General features: G+C 36.7%; 1 protein-coding gene across 1 annotated transcript in view; it reads left to right on the top strand.

The window, feature by feature from the left end:
* The window catches only part of RSPO2 (R-spondin 2), a 139,016-nt gene that overhangs the window by 85,481 nt on the left and 37,998 nt on the right, over nt 1-15,537 (top strand). The window contains exons 4-5 of the mRNA XM_081950656.1: nt 5,072-5,215; nt 7,619-7,807. Of these exons, the coding sequence (XP_081806782.1) occupies nt 5,072-5,215; nt 7,619-7,807 (333 nt within the window). The remainder of the gene's footprint in view (nt 1-5,071; nt 5,216-7,618; nt 7,808-15,537) is intronic.

Below are 15,537 nucleotides of genomic sequence, written 5' to 3'. Positions count from 1 at the left end.
CAGTATGAACGGATTTAATGATATCATTAATGTTGATCCAATTCACATTAACATTATTGATTATCTCTATCACATTAATCAGATTATTATTATATTGTTTTAATATACATTGAAAAAAAACCTAACATCTGTAAAATTCTAATCTATTATTTTGATTCATTCTATAAACATTTTAAAAAATATTTTCCCTATCTAATTGTATTTCTGCCTCTCGAAATCATGGTCAAATTTTTATGCAATAACCTCCTATAAATAAATCATTTTTTTCCACAAACCAAATAATTACGTCAATGCCTGTATGCTCTTTCTTCAGTCTTCCTCCCATAACTGTCTGAAATCTTCACTGGTAATATTGGTTTCTAGAAAAATTGGAAAACCTCATTTTAATACCCAATTTTCTAGCCATGATGCAAAATCAATTTCTATAACATTCATCTACACATTTACTGCTATTTTTTTGCATATAGGTAACTTACAATACAATACAATACAATAGTAGAGTTGGAAGGGACCTTGGAGGTCTTCTAGTCCAACCCCCTGCCTAGGCAGGAAACCCTATACCGTTCCAGACAAATGGTTATCCAACATCTTCTTAAAGACTTCCAGTGTTGGGGCATTCACAACTTCTGGAGGCAAGCTGTTCCACTGATTAATTGTTCTAACTGTCAGGAAGTTTCTCCTCAGTTCTAAGTTGCTTCTCTCCTTGATTAGTTTCCACCCATTGCTTCTTGTTCTGTCCACAGGTGCCTTGGAGAATAGCTTGACTCCCTCTTCTTTGTGGCAACCCCTGAGATATTGGAACAATGCTATCATGTCTCCCCTAGTCCTTCTTTCTCTTAAGCTAAACATACCCAGTTCCTGCAACCGTTCTTCATATGTTTTAGTCTCCAGTCCCCTAATCAACTTATCAGTGTCCATATGTCCAAATTAATAGGGAAGAAAAAGGAAAGAAAATATATCAAAGAAAAGTTAAAACTGTAAGAAGGAAAGAAAAAGTAAAAGAAAAATCATCAAAACCTTCCGTTCATTTTATTCTATTTTATCCATACAAAATCCCCGTAAGAGATGGGCAACAAACATAGATTTTGTCTCTTCTCTGATCAAACAAGTCCGTTGGTCATCTCAGCAACTTCTATCATTTTCACCAAACATTTATCCATTGTATTTATTGCCAATTTTTTCCATCTTTGTGCATACAATAATCTCACTGTAATATTCATATACAAAAACAAATTTCCACTGTTTGTCCATAGGTTTCAAGAGCAAGTCTTTGGCTTCAATTACATATTAATCTTTAAAATCCTCTGAATCAGTGTATGTATTTGCATGCAAAGTTGTTTAGCTCCACAAATAATGATAAAATGACCCTTGTTGTTTACATTTCTAATATCAGTTTGAAGTGCCTTTATACATTCTAGACCAGTGATAATTAACCTTTTCGGCACTGAGTGCCAAAACAGGATTGCAAGAATCCGGAAGCTGCTCTTCTGGGTTCCGTCACGCACATACGCACTGGCCAGCTGCTCTATTCTGGGTTCCAGCGCATGCATGTGAGCTGGCCAGCTGGTTTGAAGACCAGCTGGCTGGCGTGTGCATGAAGAGAGCAGCTGGCCGGTGCACATGCGCAGCAGACCAAATGGCTGGCATGCATGCCAGAGGTGGGTTGCTCCCGGTTTGGCCCAAATCGGGCGAACCAGTAGTGGCGGTGGCAGGAGACTCCACCCACCAAGACAGTTTTGCGCACAAGTGCAGAAGTGCAGAGCGCACAAGCGTGCATGAGCAAACCAGTAGTAAAAAAAATGGAAACCCACCACTGGTGCACAGGTTCGCCATCATGATTCTAGACAATTTCTATATATTAATGGTAGAACATTTGATTAAAGTTTTCTTTAAGATGATAACTGCAAATTTAAACCCTTTCAACTATGTGTTTTCCCTTTGTTCAATCTCTATGTGGTAACCACAGTTTTTAGCCCACTTTATCAAACATTCTTTCACTTGCTCGTCTTCTGTTTCATATTTCAGTAAACGTTTATATATTTTAACAATCACATGTTCGTCATTTTGTACACAATTCTATTTCAAACTAAGTCTTACCCCATTCAATACCCTAAACTCTTTTGTTTACTTTAATTCTTTCTGGTAACTGTAAATAAGAAAACCATTGGTAACTATATCCTTCTGCCACCAATTGTTCTCTTGATTTTATTTTGTATTCCCCTTGGCAAAATTCTAGTATAATGTGATATTTTAGCTATTTGCGTTTGCGTATTATTTCTTGTCTATAAATTGCTCCTTGTGCTGAGGGCCATAAATCTACATTGTTGCTCGGGGATAAATTATTGCAAACTATTTTCAACCAATCAGATAAAATGTAATCCTCAGTAAAGTTTCTTTAAATATTCTTTTGTTTTCTCCAGAGAAATATCTTGTCCTTTAGACCAATTGGAATCATATTGCTGAAATACTTCTCTGCTTAGCCACGTTATCGTTAATACACCATCTCCTCTTCTAGTTTCAATAACATTTGCTTTTTGTATTTGATATGCTTGCCACTTCTTTGGCTTGTGTACAAACTCAATTTTCTTTTTTGTTACAAAATACATTTTTATTTCCATTTGTCTTACTGTTAACATACATAGCCAATATTGTATAAGCTTAATTTTCTGAGAAATTCTTAGGGGTGCGGTGTCTCAGTGGCTAAAATGCTGATCTTGTTGATCAGAATGTTTGGCAGTTCGGCGGGTCAAATTCCTAGCGCCGCATAATGGAGTGAGGTCCCGTTACTTGTCCCATCTTCTGCCAACCTAGCAGTTCGAAAGCATGTAAAAATGCAAGTGGAAAAATAGCAACCACCTTTAGTGGGAAGGTAATAGTGATCTGTGCGCCTTTGGCATTTAGTCATGCCAGCCACATGACCATGGAGACATCTTCAGACAGTGCTGTCTCTTTTGCTTCTCATTTAAGAATCTTCTTCAACACTGACTGGATGGTGGGGAATGTAAGGATTGCAAACAGCTGGTCATTTGCATTCTTTTAACTAGTTGTTAAGGCCACCTGGAGGTTTTTCTGTGTCATCAGAGTCACCTGAGTGGTGCAAATGGATGTGAACCCTTCTTGGGACTGTTTAAAGGACTGTGTTGTAGACTGGAGATAGGTGATGTCGTATCCCTCCCCTTCTATTGAGAGAGGGCTATTCAATTTTTATAAAAAGGGTTTCTTTGACCCCCTCTGTCAAATCAGTGGTTCTCTCTGTCCAACAAACAAAAAGAAGTACTCTTTTCTCTTATACAATATATTTTAATCTGAATTTCTTTAATCATGGATCTTCAGTCTTGCTGCAAAACTTGATCTCTTCTTTTTGTCTTCTTATTTTTTTTGCAAATCCTGTATTTATTCTACAAATTTTATCAGTGTTTGCCTCTATATTCTTTTCATCCCATTCAACAAAACTGAATTTAAACATCAAAAATAATTTTACATCAAGAGAACTAAGGCTTTAAAGTACATAATTTGTACAATGGGCATTATAGACCACTCTTTCTGATTTACACTGTTTCTACAAAATGTTGGCAATATGCTTCACTTTAAAAGTAAAGTTAAAATGGGATATAGCATCGCAGAGCAATAAATCCCTCTCAAATTACAAAAGTTAAAACCAGAAACAACAACTTAGATTCACCTATAATTTAAGAACAAGTTGTCTGATCCATATTGTGACCACGGCATGCAGGGAAGGGTTAACTCGTCCTTCCAACCCTTTGTTTATAAATGTCTACATATATTCTGCATATGGATGATTTAAAAAAAAATCTATTGATGTTAATGGGTTTTAAAAAACCAACCATGCATCCATGCGGGGTGTGCATGAAATGTTTATAAAAGGCTATCTATGAGAAAGGGAATAAAGATATTTGTTCCACACATGTGATCTGAAATGTGTGAACCATCTGTGCATTTATTCTAGGGTAAAATAAATCTGGAAGAGCGGCCACACATATTTAAAAGTCATGTAACCACTTATGAGTTGGGCATACTTCAGTGTTATTCAAGTCATTTGGGAATGGGAAATCTGGCTGAAGTATCCAGTCCATCAGTCTTCTCCAATCTGATGTTCTAGCTGAGAGTTTCTCAAACTTGGCAACTTTAAGATGTGTGGACTTCAACTCCCAGATTTCCCCAGCCAGCAGCTTCCAGAATTCGCTAGCACACTGGTTAAGGAATTCTGAGAGTTCAAGGCCATTCAACTCTTAAAGTTGCCAAGTTTGATAAAACACTGTTCTAGGTGTCTGGGGATTCTTAAATCCCAGAATTCCCTTTGGTCTTGCTGGCTAGAGATCCTAAGAATTGTCCAATGATTATAATTTGAGGGACTACAACTAAGTATTCTCATCTTGCTCCTTTCTGCATTACACTGTTTCATAAGCTACCAAACTCAAATTCATATATTTTGGAAACACACGCATACAATTTACATTTGTCCACACTGCTGAATCATATACTGAGTTTGTTTTTGATTCACCTTGTGGTGTGAACTCCATCACGAGCATTTTTGAACCATCGCTTACAAATTAAGTGACTACATATATTACTGTTTGCAATTTACCTTTGTTAGACGTGCCCCTGGTACATTAGCAGTATTTATTTTATTTTATTTAGTTAGTTAGTTTGTCAAACATGTACAAGATAACAGGTATAAGTACAAACACGGACATGAACACAGGAAATGGGTACGAATAAATGGGGACAGTAAGACAGGGATGGTAAGCACGCCCCCTTACAGACCTCTTAGGAATGGGGTGAGGTCCATGGTAGACAGTTTAAGGTCAAAGATGTGGGGGTTTGATGAAGTAACAATGGAGTAGGTAGAGCATTCCAGGCATTGACTACTGTGTTGCTGAAGTCGTATTTTCTGCAACCAAATTTGGAGTGGTTTGCCATAAGTTTGTATCTATTGTTTCCCATATATTATTGCTGTTGAAGCCGAAGTAGTCATTGACAGGTTGTGCCTTTCTGCATTATATTGTTTTATAAGCTACCAAACTCAAATGCATGTATTTTTCCTCCTTAGGATGCAGAATAGAGAACTGTGATTCTTGTTTTAGTCGAGATTTTTGCACCAAATGCAAACCTGGCTTTTATCTCTACCGAGGCCGTTGCTTTGGAGAATGCCCCGATGGTTTTGTCCATTTAGATGAAACCATGGAATGTGTGGGTGAGTACTTAGACATGATTTCTGCTATATTATCCTTCTTGAATTACATTGTGCCAAAACAACTAGACACAAAGATACTTAATTCCAACAGCACTGTCTCATTTCTCATCTTTTCTCATTTTCTCGCCTTTCCTACTACCTTCTCCTACTGGCATCTTATGATTTATCAATTGTTGTTTGTAACATGATTAATGATTGCGACTATGATTTATGATCTATGACCTATTACTTGCTGTTTATATTTACACTGTGAGCTTATGCACCAGAGACAAATTCATTGTGTGCCTGAAACTGACCAGATCTTAGTCAGTTTTACATTGAAGGCTTCTTTTTGTTGTAAATGCAGGCATTGGTTGTGAAGTTACTTTTTCATACCTGTTACAATTGTGAATGGTTGCTGTCTAAGGATGTCACTAAACAAGGACTATCTGAATATTCAAAATGTCAGTGCTTGCTTTGACCACAGCTGATATTATCCATTTTCTATATATAAGAATAGCCTTCTCTATCACCAGCAGGACATCTCCACTTACATAATGGAATGGAATGGAATGAAATGGAATGGAATAGAATAGAATAGAATTCTTTATTGGCTGTGATTGGGCACACATGGAATTTGTCTTTGTGCATAAGCTCTCTACTAGTTCCCTTTCCTCTGCAAATGTAATCACAAATAATCTTAGAGTAGTTTTATACCATGTTGTGTGTTTGCTACACAGACAATGACATCGGCCATTGATAGAATGGTAGTTCATCTTCAAGGAGTGGTGGCAAGGATATCAGAATTACATATTTTTTCTTTTGCATTCTTTGAATTATTGGCAAACATGTTGTTATATGTGAACGCCTGTGTATTTAAGCAAAATATTTATCTTTCATAGTCCAAAATCTAACTGGATGTTGACATAGGTTTACAAGTTATCCATTACATCACTGCATTACAATGTTGGCTGTTGCTTGGTGCATAAGCTAAATGGATGTGGCTAATGTGCTATAATAAAGTTAAAGCAATGCAATTCATCTGACTGTTAATAAATCTAGAATAATGGGTCCCAGGGAAATATCTGTTTCTGAAACCTGATGGCATTTCTCCAAATAAATCATAAGGATGCTCTGAAGACTCCTGGACACTCCTGTGTTTGGTTACTGCGCAATTTAAGACATATTTAGCTCCTTCAAGTCAGTTTTGACTCCTGGCAACGATTCCCTGCAGTTTTCTTGGCAGTATTTTTCAGAAATGGCTTTCCATTCCCACCTTCTTAAGGCCAAGAGAAGTGATTGGCCAAGGTCACGCAGCTGGTTTTGTCACTAAGGTGAAGCTAGGATTTATCATCTCCTGGTTTATAACCTGGAGCTTTTTACTACTACAACAAATTGGCTCATAATTTAAGATACTATGGTTTACTATAAAATAAACGTATTTGTTATTATTAAGATATTATTTGTGGTAATAGTAAACTATATTAAATCTTTATTAAGAAGTCATCTAGAAGTGGCTATAAAAGTATTTTTTATATGTTAATACATTCCATATGAATGTTCATTATACTAACTGAATTCTGTCTAGGTTTTATTGGTGATAACGGTTATTAAGTGCCTTTCTTGGCTGCACATTTTTGAGAAAATTGAAAAATTACATAACAAGCTTTAGTACCTAAAATTAGTTAGCAAGCATGGCTGAAATTTAATGTTTGCCCGAAGTATATGTAGATCTTTAGTGTTCAGTTTTAGTTTTCATTTTCTAAGATTTGAAATAGAAGAATTGTGGTACATGAATTAGCTTTGCATCAACTATATCCTTCTTTGAATTTCCATAAATTGTGTCTAAATTTCCCATAGGTTTTTAAGTAAAGACTTAGAAATCAATTAATTAGAATAGCTGGATCAAATTAATTTTAGAATTTTTCTGCCCAGCTTTGAGTTGGTGCTTTAAAATATTCCCATGAAGTATGACTGACGATAAAATGAATTATTTCACTTAATCTGAATAATTTGGATTATATTTTAGCTCTATTTCCTGTTTTCTTTTAAGCATTAACAAATGAGATATTTAGAAGATAGCTATGCAATCAATTTTAAGCCTATCCAGATATTAATAAATACTACACATGCTTTCAAATTCTCTTAGATTCTTCATTAGCTAGGGCAGAGATGTCAAACCCGTGAGGTCACATGATATATCATGACTCCCCCACCCTGCTAAAACCGGCGTAGGCATAGCTGGTGCATAACGCATCTGGCCCGGGGACTGCAAGTTTCACAGTCCTGAGCTAGGGAGTAAACCTAATGAAAAGTTTGCATGTTTTGAATTTTTTCCCCCTAGGTTCCTATATTCTGGAAGATGCAAATGTTAGAAAACAAGAATACTAACTAGATGTATTTGTGTGTGTTGCTTTTTTCCAGAAGGTTGTCAAGTGGGCCCCTGGAGCGAGTGGGCCGTTTGCAGCACAAATAACAAGACCTGCGGATTTAAGTGGGGTTTGGAAACGAGAACGAGGCAAATTGTAAAAAAGCCCGCAAAAGACACAATACCATGTCCCACCATTGCAGAGTCCAGAAGATGCAAAATGGCCTTGAGACACTGCCCAGGAGGTAAGGACACTAAATGTTCAAATGAACACGATAAGCACTTATTTAAGAGTACAGCTGACCTTGCTTAACTATGAGATAGTGCGTGTTTTCCTTTATTTATTAATTAAATCAAGTACTGAGGCTCCTTTTCTCTTAATACACATATGCTGAAAACGCAGATTGTATCTAAAGAGGTAGAACAAAGGAATGAAATGTTGAAACACTCTACATAGAATCTTGTTCTGTAGTAATGAAGGACAAGATTTTGTTAATAGAGGTAGTCCTTGACATATAACAGTTCATTTAGTGACCTTTTAAAGTTACAACACCACTGAAAAAAGTGACTTATGACTGTTTTTCACACTTATGACCATTGCAGCATCCCATGGTCATGTGATCACAATATAAATGTTTGGCAACTGACCCATATTTATGACGGTTGCAGTGTCCCAGGGTCATGTGATCAACCTTCTGACAATGGGTTCCTAACTTAACAACTGTAACGATTCACTTGACAACTGGGGCAAGAAAGGTCTTAAAAGTGGGGAAAAACTCACTTAACAAATGTTTCATTTCGCAACGTAAATTTTGGGTTCAGTTGTGGTTGTAACTCGAGGACTACCTGTAAACTGCAAGACTTATGATAGCCCAAATCTATGTCTGTGTGATCAGAAGTGCCATGAATTCAGTGACACTTGCTTCCAAGGAGTTGTGTGCAGCAACTTTTCCCAAGATGGCGCCCACCAGATGGATTTCATTATACTTCTTCATAGCTTTGTTGATTTGGAAATGGATGCTCCGCAGGCCAACCCATCTGGCGAAACAGGAAAACTTACATAGTGTATTGCAGATCTAATTGGACAGCTTTTTAATGCAATATGATTTAATAGTCAGATGACATACTTTGTATCCCATTTGTGGTCAGGGATAGATTGCTCTTATATTTTGCTGCCTTCTATAATTAATTATGATTTGACTGGATTTTTTTAAAAAAAAAAACTTTATAAAATGAACCACCTCTTTTGCTCTTTGCTCATTCTTGTTAATTACAGAGGAAATACTAAGGGCTAGAGAATTAAGAGGGAGAAGTATTTGTTAAAGATGAGGTTTTTTTAAAAAAACTTCTTAATGTTCTTAATTTTATACACTCATAGAAACGTGCAGTATAAGTATTAGTTTATGCAACCAAAGGCACTAATAAAGTGGGATGGATTAAACCAAAACCAGGGAATAACTGGGGATAGGGTCAACTGTTGTGTGCGTTGTGACATATGCTTTCTATTTCGTTTTGTTTTGTTTATATTTCATTGGTAAACTTTATGTGGTCTGCTTTAACACACTAGGACCCATTTATTTAGCTCCATGCAGGAGGAATGGTTTTTCTTTGATCCTGCAACTGAGTAATCAGACATACTTGAATGTGGATTAAAATAGTTTATAGTATTTCTTTTATTTTTATGCATGGTATTGGAAATGCCTTTTTTTCATTTTATTATTCTCGGGAGCATCTTGTAGAATCACACTGGAAACCTGACATAGTCAACTATTAAATTTACTGATGGTTTAATGGGTTTGTTTGCAGTAAAGACCTCTTTTCAGTTTAGTACTAAGCAAACTTAAAAAAAATGGTACTTGGTATCTTCTTCTTTCTTCCCTATTTTTCAACTGGTTTGTCTTTCCTCTGACACGCAAACTAATGAGGGTGCCAACAACAGGTGATGAAAATAAAAATAGAAGGGAAGAGATCCTAAAAAAAAAGTGGAGAAGAGAGATATTGTCTGAATTTGACAGTGGCTGTTCTGTGACACAAAGTTCAAAACTTTTAACTGAGATTCACAGATGTCACTTTGAAATATTTCAGGTCTTCTGTTATGCACCTAGTAGCCACATTTAGCTATATATATATATATATATATATATATATATATATATATATATATATATATATATATGTGTGTGTGTGTGTGTGTGTGTGTGTGTGTGTGTGTGTGTGTGTGTGTGTGTGTGTGTGTGTGTGTGTGTGTGTGTGTGTGTGTGTATGTGTGTATGTGTATATGTGTATATGTGTATATGTATATGTATATGTATATGTATATGCATTTGTGTTACAACCCCTGGTATGACTAATCTAATCCCAGTAAGGGTATGGCTAGATGATGAGAGCTAATTAGCTCGAAATAGATCTATCCTAGTCTCCCTTTATTTATTTATCAGTACAATTACAACACACACACACACACACACACACACACACATATATATATATATATATATATATATATATGTATGTATGTATGTATGTGTGCGTGCGTGCGTGCGTGCGTGCGTGCGTGCGTGCGTGCGTGTATATATATATATATATATATATATATATATATATATATATATATATATATATGTATATATATATATATATATAAATGGTATGCAGATAAAACACAAATAGGTTTCTCAGTCTGGATTTCTCTTAGTTGTAGTTTTGCTTGATATGTTTTTTACATATTGTTTTTTTTAAAACAAGAGAACACAGTTGATATGAATATCCATACTGATTTTGGATCTATTTCTCCTTTTGCTTGGATTTTTCAATGGAATTTTGCCTCATAAAACTTTTCGCCTGTGGTATTCCGAAGTAATAATTTTTTAGCTTTGTGTATTTGTCACCTTAAAATGAATTACTTGGATTAGTAATGATTATTGATGACTCACACAATCCCACTGGTTAAAATAGCTACTGAAGCTATATGGACATGCTGATTAACAATGAAGTGAAATGTTGAAGTATTTCCCTTCTCCGATGTACAATTTGAGTTTTCAGTGCTAACAAAATATAATGTTTTCTTTGTTCTCTATTGAATCTGTATTATTTTGCAATATATTTTTATAATGTTACTTAACAACATACGACAGTTCTTTTTCCTTCTTTTGGTGGAACAAATGTTCATGAATATTTCAGCATCACATCAAATCAATTATATTTATTTACTTATTGGAATTTGTCAAACAAAAATGAGAACAAGAAGAAGAGAATAAAATTTCAATGACAGGGACCTTAGGTATGCCAGTGCAGTTATGCACGCGCCCTCTACTGACCACTTAAGTATGAAGTAAGGTCTACAGAAGTCAATGTGTGACTGAAACTGTGAAAATGTGTAGCTGAAACAACTGAATCAGGTAGGGCATTCCAGACTTCGACAACTCTATTACATAAATCATATTTTTACAGTCAAGTTTAGAACGATTTACACTGAGTTTAAAGCGGTTTTTTGTGCATGTATCATTGCGATTAAAACAGAAAAAGTCATTTGCAGGTAAAATATTACTACGTGTAATTTTGTATGCCATACCTAGGTCTCACTGACAGCAACGTAGTTCTAAACTACCAAACCGAGAATTTCGAACCTAGTAGCATAGGGAATTTTATTGTGTACAGAAGAGCGCAAGTATTTTCTCGTGAAGTACTCTGAACCCGCTCGATTGTACTGATGACAGATATATGGTGGGGATTCCAAATAGTTGAACAATACTCTAAAATTGGCCTATCATAAGTTTTATAAGCTCTAATTAGCAATACAATGTTTCAAGAAAAAAAGCTTCGCGAAATTAAGGTTACAACTGTTCATCCTTTTTTTTAGCAACGCTGTTACAGTGAGCTTTGGAGCATAAATTGTCAGAGATAAGTACACCTAGGTCCTTAACAAAGTGAGAGTTATCTGCTAGATCAGTGCCACCTAGCTTATATTTGACATTCTGATTACGTTTACCAATATGTAAGATAGAGCATTTATTAATTGAAATTTGAAGTTGCCAAATAGATGACCATTCAGACACAGTCGAGATCACTTTGCAAAACAACAGAATTATCTGTAGAATTGAATAATTTTACATCATTGGCAAAAAGAACGCAATTGATTTTAAGCTGATCACATAAATCGTTGATATAGAGCAGTGGGTCTCAACCTTCCTAATGCCACAACCCTTTAATACAATTCCTCATGTTATGGTGAACCCCCACCATAAAATTATTTTATGTTTTCTGTATTTTTTTGAAAATATGTGTTTTTCGATGATCTTAGGCGACCCCCAAAGGGGTCCCGACCCACAGGTTGAGAACCTCTGATATAGAGGGGGGGGGGGAAAAGCATTTTTGTGGTCCTTTTTCTACCCAGGACAATATTCCTGATCAGTGCTAGAAGACCCCTGAATGAGTTAGTTTGGATTACATAATTACAACTTTTCTGAAGTTGGTTGTTTTTGGATGTATTCAATTTTCAATTTCTAGAAGACACTAAGTTGAAGCGAAAAAAATGTTATTTTTTCAACTGCTTTTTCAGTTAATTGAATTTTAAATGTCTCCAGTCTTAAATATTTTGGAATCGTGCCTCAAAAAATAGAGGAAAACATGATAATTTGGTGATTTGCAATTAATAAAATTAAATACTTCTTGAGGGACAGGCCATATTTCAAGTATTTTCTGCAGTCGTCAAGTAGGTTAGGGGACTATTAAAAGTGGTTAATAAAATGAAAAATGGATTTCCAATTGCTCCAAACCTTTCCACACTGATGATTTTTGGATATCATCCAGAACTGGATTTTCTTGGGAAGGAAAACACTTTAATGAGATTAATAGCTTAGCTGTGTTAATACTTTAGCTTTTACTGTTTTGAAAAATTTCAGCTTTTTTTGATTTAGGGTTAGCACAAACCCCTGTTTGCTTTTCCAATAGATGATTCTTTATGGTTTGGATTGGCCTTCTCTGTTTTGCAAGTGTGAAATATCATCTTTAACTTGCTAATAAAACAGTAGAAGGATAAGCATCTGTTTTGTGGTAGCCTCTGTAGCAGGGGCCAGTTTATGCAATACTTCTGCCATCCAACTGAATATCAATTAGTCTCTTGGTTAGAGAATATGATGGAATGGTGACAGGCAGCAAGGAGAAGCTGGAACTGCTTAATTTCCATTTTGTATCTTGCTTTTTCACCTTAAAACATGTGGTCCAACCTGGGAAAGGTGACGTTGTAGAAAACAGTGATGGCTAACCTTGTCCCCATTGAGTGCCAAAAGTGGAGGGAGCATGGGGGGGTTCATGCGTAGGCGTGCCCACATTCATAATGCTATGTGCATGCCCCCCTTGCGCGCGTGCACACACGACCACCCAAATGCATGTGTGCACAAATTCCGCCCTCCACCTGCTTTTGGCATGGGATGGACCTGTTTTTCACCCTCCTCAGGCTCCAGAGGCTTTCTAGGAGCCTGGGAAGGGTGAAAATAGCCTTCCCCGCCCCTGGAGGCCCTCTGGATGCTTCAGGAGGCTTCCAAATGTTTCTGAATGCAAAAAACAGCTCTACAGGCAAACCAGAAGTTTGGGAATGGACTTCTGGGTTGCCCATAGGGCTGTTTTTCTCCTTCCAGAGCCTTCATGGGGCTTTTCTGAAGCCTCTGGAGCGTGAAAAACGGCCAAATGTGCAAACCAAAAGTCCGTTCCCGAACTTCCGGTTTGCACTTTGGGTTGTTTTTTGCTCTCTGGAGGCTTTGAGGAAGCCTCCGGAGGACAAAAAATGGCCGAAAAAGAAGGACGAAGTCAGTTGATGTGCGCACTGGAGTTGACAAGGATAGAGCAGAAATACAGCTCAACATAGTTAAAGAACTGAGGAGAGAACACACACATACTAAAGGTACTAAAAAGATGGGTAGTTGGCTGGTAGTATATGATCTTAAAATCACTGAATTAGAAGTATCAGAAGATTAGAGAAGAGTTAATATTGTTTCCATTTCAAAAAAGGAAAAGAAAAAATCTTAGCCAACCCCCCCTCCCCCCACAAAAGAATAAAACTGCAGACTGGTAAATATCTGAGAGGGATGCGGTGGCTCAGTGGCTAAGACGCTGAGCCTGTCGATCAGAAAGGTTGGCAGTTCAGTGGTTTGAATCCCTAGTGCCCCATAACGTAGGGAGCTCCCATTACCTGTACCAGCTTCTGCCAACTTAGCAGTTAGAAAGCATGTAAAAATGCAAGTAGAAGAATAGGGACCACTTTGGTGGGAAGGTAACAGGGTTCTGTGCGCCTTCGACATTTAGTTATGCCGGCCATATGACCACAGAGAAGTCTTCAGACAATGCTGGCTCTTCGGCTTTGAAATGGAGATGAGCACCACCCCCTAGAGTTGGGAACGACTAGCACATATGTACGAGGGGAACCTTTAGCTTTACCTTTAAGAATCTGAGAAAATCCTGGGAAAAGAATCCTTGCAAACACATTGAAAGAAACAAGGTGATTGTTAGTATCCAGGATAAATTTGTCTTGGCAGACAAATCTTACAAATCTTATCTCTTTTTAAAATATATTTTAGTAGACCAAAGGAACATTGCAGATGTGGTTTACTTAGATTTCAAGATGTTTGGTAAAGTTTGACTATAGCCTCCTCATAAAATCAAACAATTTTATCAAATCTGATGGTCATAGCTGATGGAACAACTGTATCCAGCACATGTTCTTAACAATTCTGTTTCCACATGGAAGGAGAAATCCTGCATCTTGGATCTAGCATTCTTCAACTTCTTCAACAATGACTTAGATGGGGGTTTAGAATAGATGCTCATCAGGTTTGCAGATAACCCAAAGCTTGGGAGAGGTGCTATTACCTAAGAAGACTATTAATAAGTTTGAATATTGGAATTTATCCAATAAAGTGCAGTTTAATTGGAGAAATGTAGGCATCTGTGTTTGGATAGGAAGAATCAAATGTGCAGAAACAAGATAGGTGTTACCTGGTTTTGCTGCAGTGTATGTGAGAATGATTTAGGAGTGATGGAAGGCTACAAATTAAGCATGAACATATTGGCTGCCACATTCCAGTAGACAGTTATGAGATCAAAAAGGAAGCAAAGATGGATTAGAGTGATAGACCATAAATTTTCATCTCAAAATCATAGCTGATTTCATAGGAGCTTCATATAAAATTTTGACAAAGTAGAATTCTGGGGGGTTATACATCTTCTATCACTGTTCTCTGTATCCAGTTGGATAAGAAGGAGTTGAGTCACTGGGAGAACAGCTTCATCACCCCAGCTGGGAGCTGACATCCTTGTAAAAGTGTGTCATAAGCACAGTAATGGAAGCATTTCAAAAATTTGAACAAGAATATTATCTATGTCAGAGTGCAAGTTATCCATCAGATACTCAAGCCAATTTCACCAATCTCTTTTTCAAAGTTCTCTAGCCCTTTTTTCATACTTCTACCCTGCATGCCTTCTGTGCATGAAGGGTAATGAGAGCTTTCCCCCCAAACTCGGTGCATGGGACAGATTGACATAGAGAGCTCTAGGTTCCTCAAGCTGAACATGCCTAGAACCTGTCTTGGGACAACACATTTTTGTGGGTTTTCTTTTTCTTTTTGCCTTTTCTTTTGCTTTCAGAGGTCTTTTATTGTGTCTTTAGGATTACAAGCAAAGTTTGTTCACAAGTTTGTACATCAACTTGGACTCTTTACAACAAAGATTAGCTAAGTATATTAAGTATTTCTTAACTGTAAATACCAGGACCAGTTGCTGCTTGCAGATGATTGATGTGTTGCAGGAACATGAATAACATGATTCATGATCACCAGGAACGTTCCATACAGTTGCATGTTCTCTGATATGAAGAATCCATAAACTTAATAAGAAGCACTGACAACTCATCTAATGCATTAAAATGTCCTCTAAATAGAACTCAACTCCCATATCCATGCAATCTTGTTGGCAGCAATAGGGA

The sequence above is a fragment of the Natrix helvetica genome (genome assembly GCF_964273705.1).
Source record: "Natrix helvetica genome assembly, chromosome: 4".
In the NCBI taxonomy this organism is placed as follows: Eukaryota; Metazoa; Chordata; class Lepidosauria; order Squamata; family Natricidae; genus Natrix; species Natrix helvetica.
Note: the sequence above shows the minus strand (reverse complement) of the source record. Positions and strands in the feature narration are given on the sequence as shown.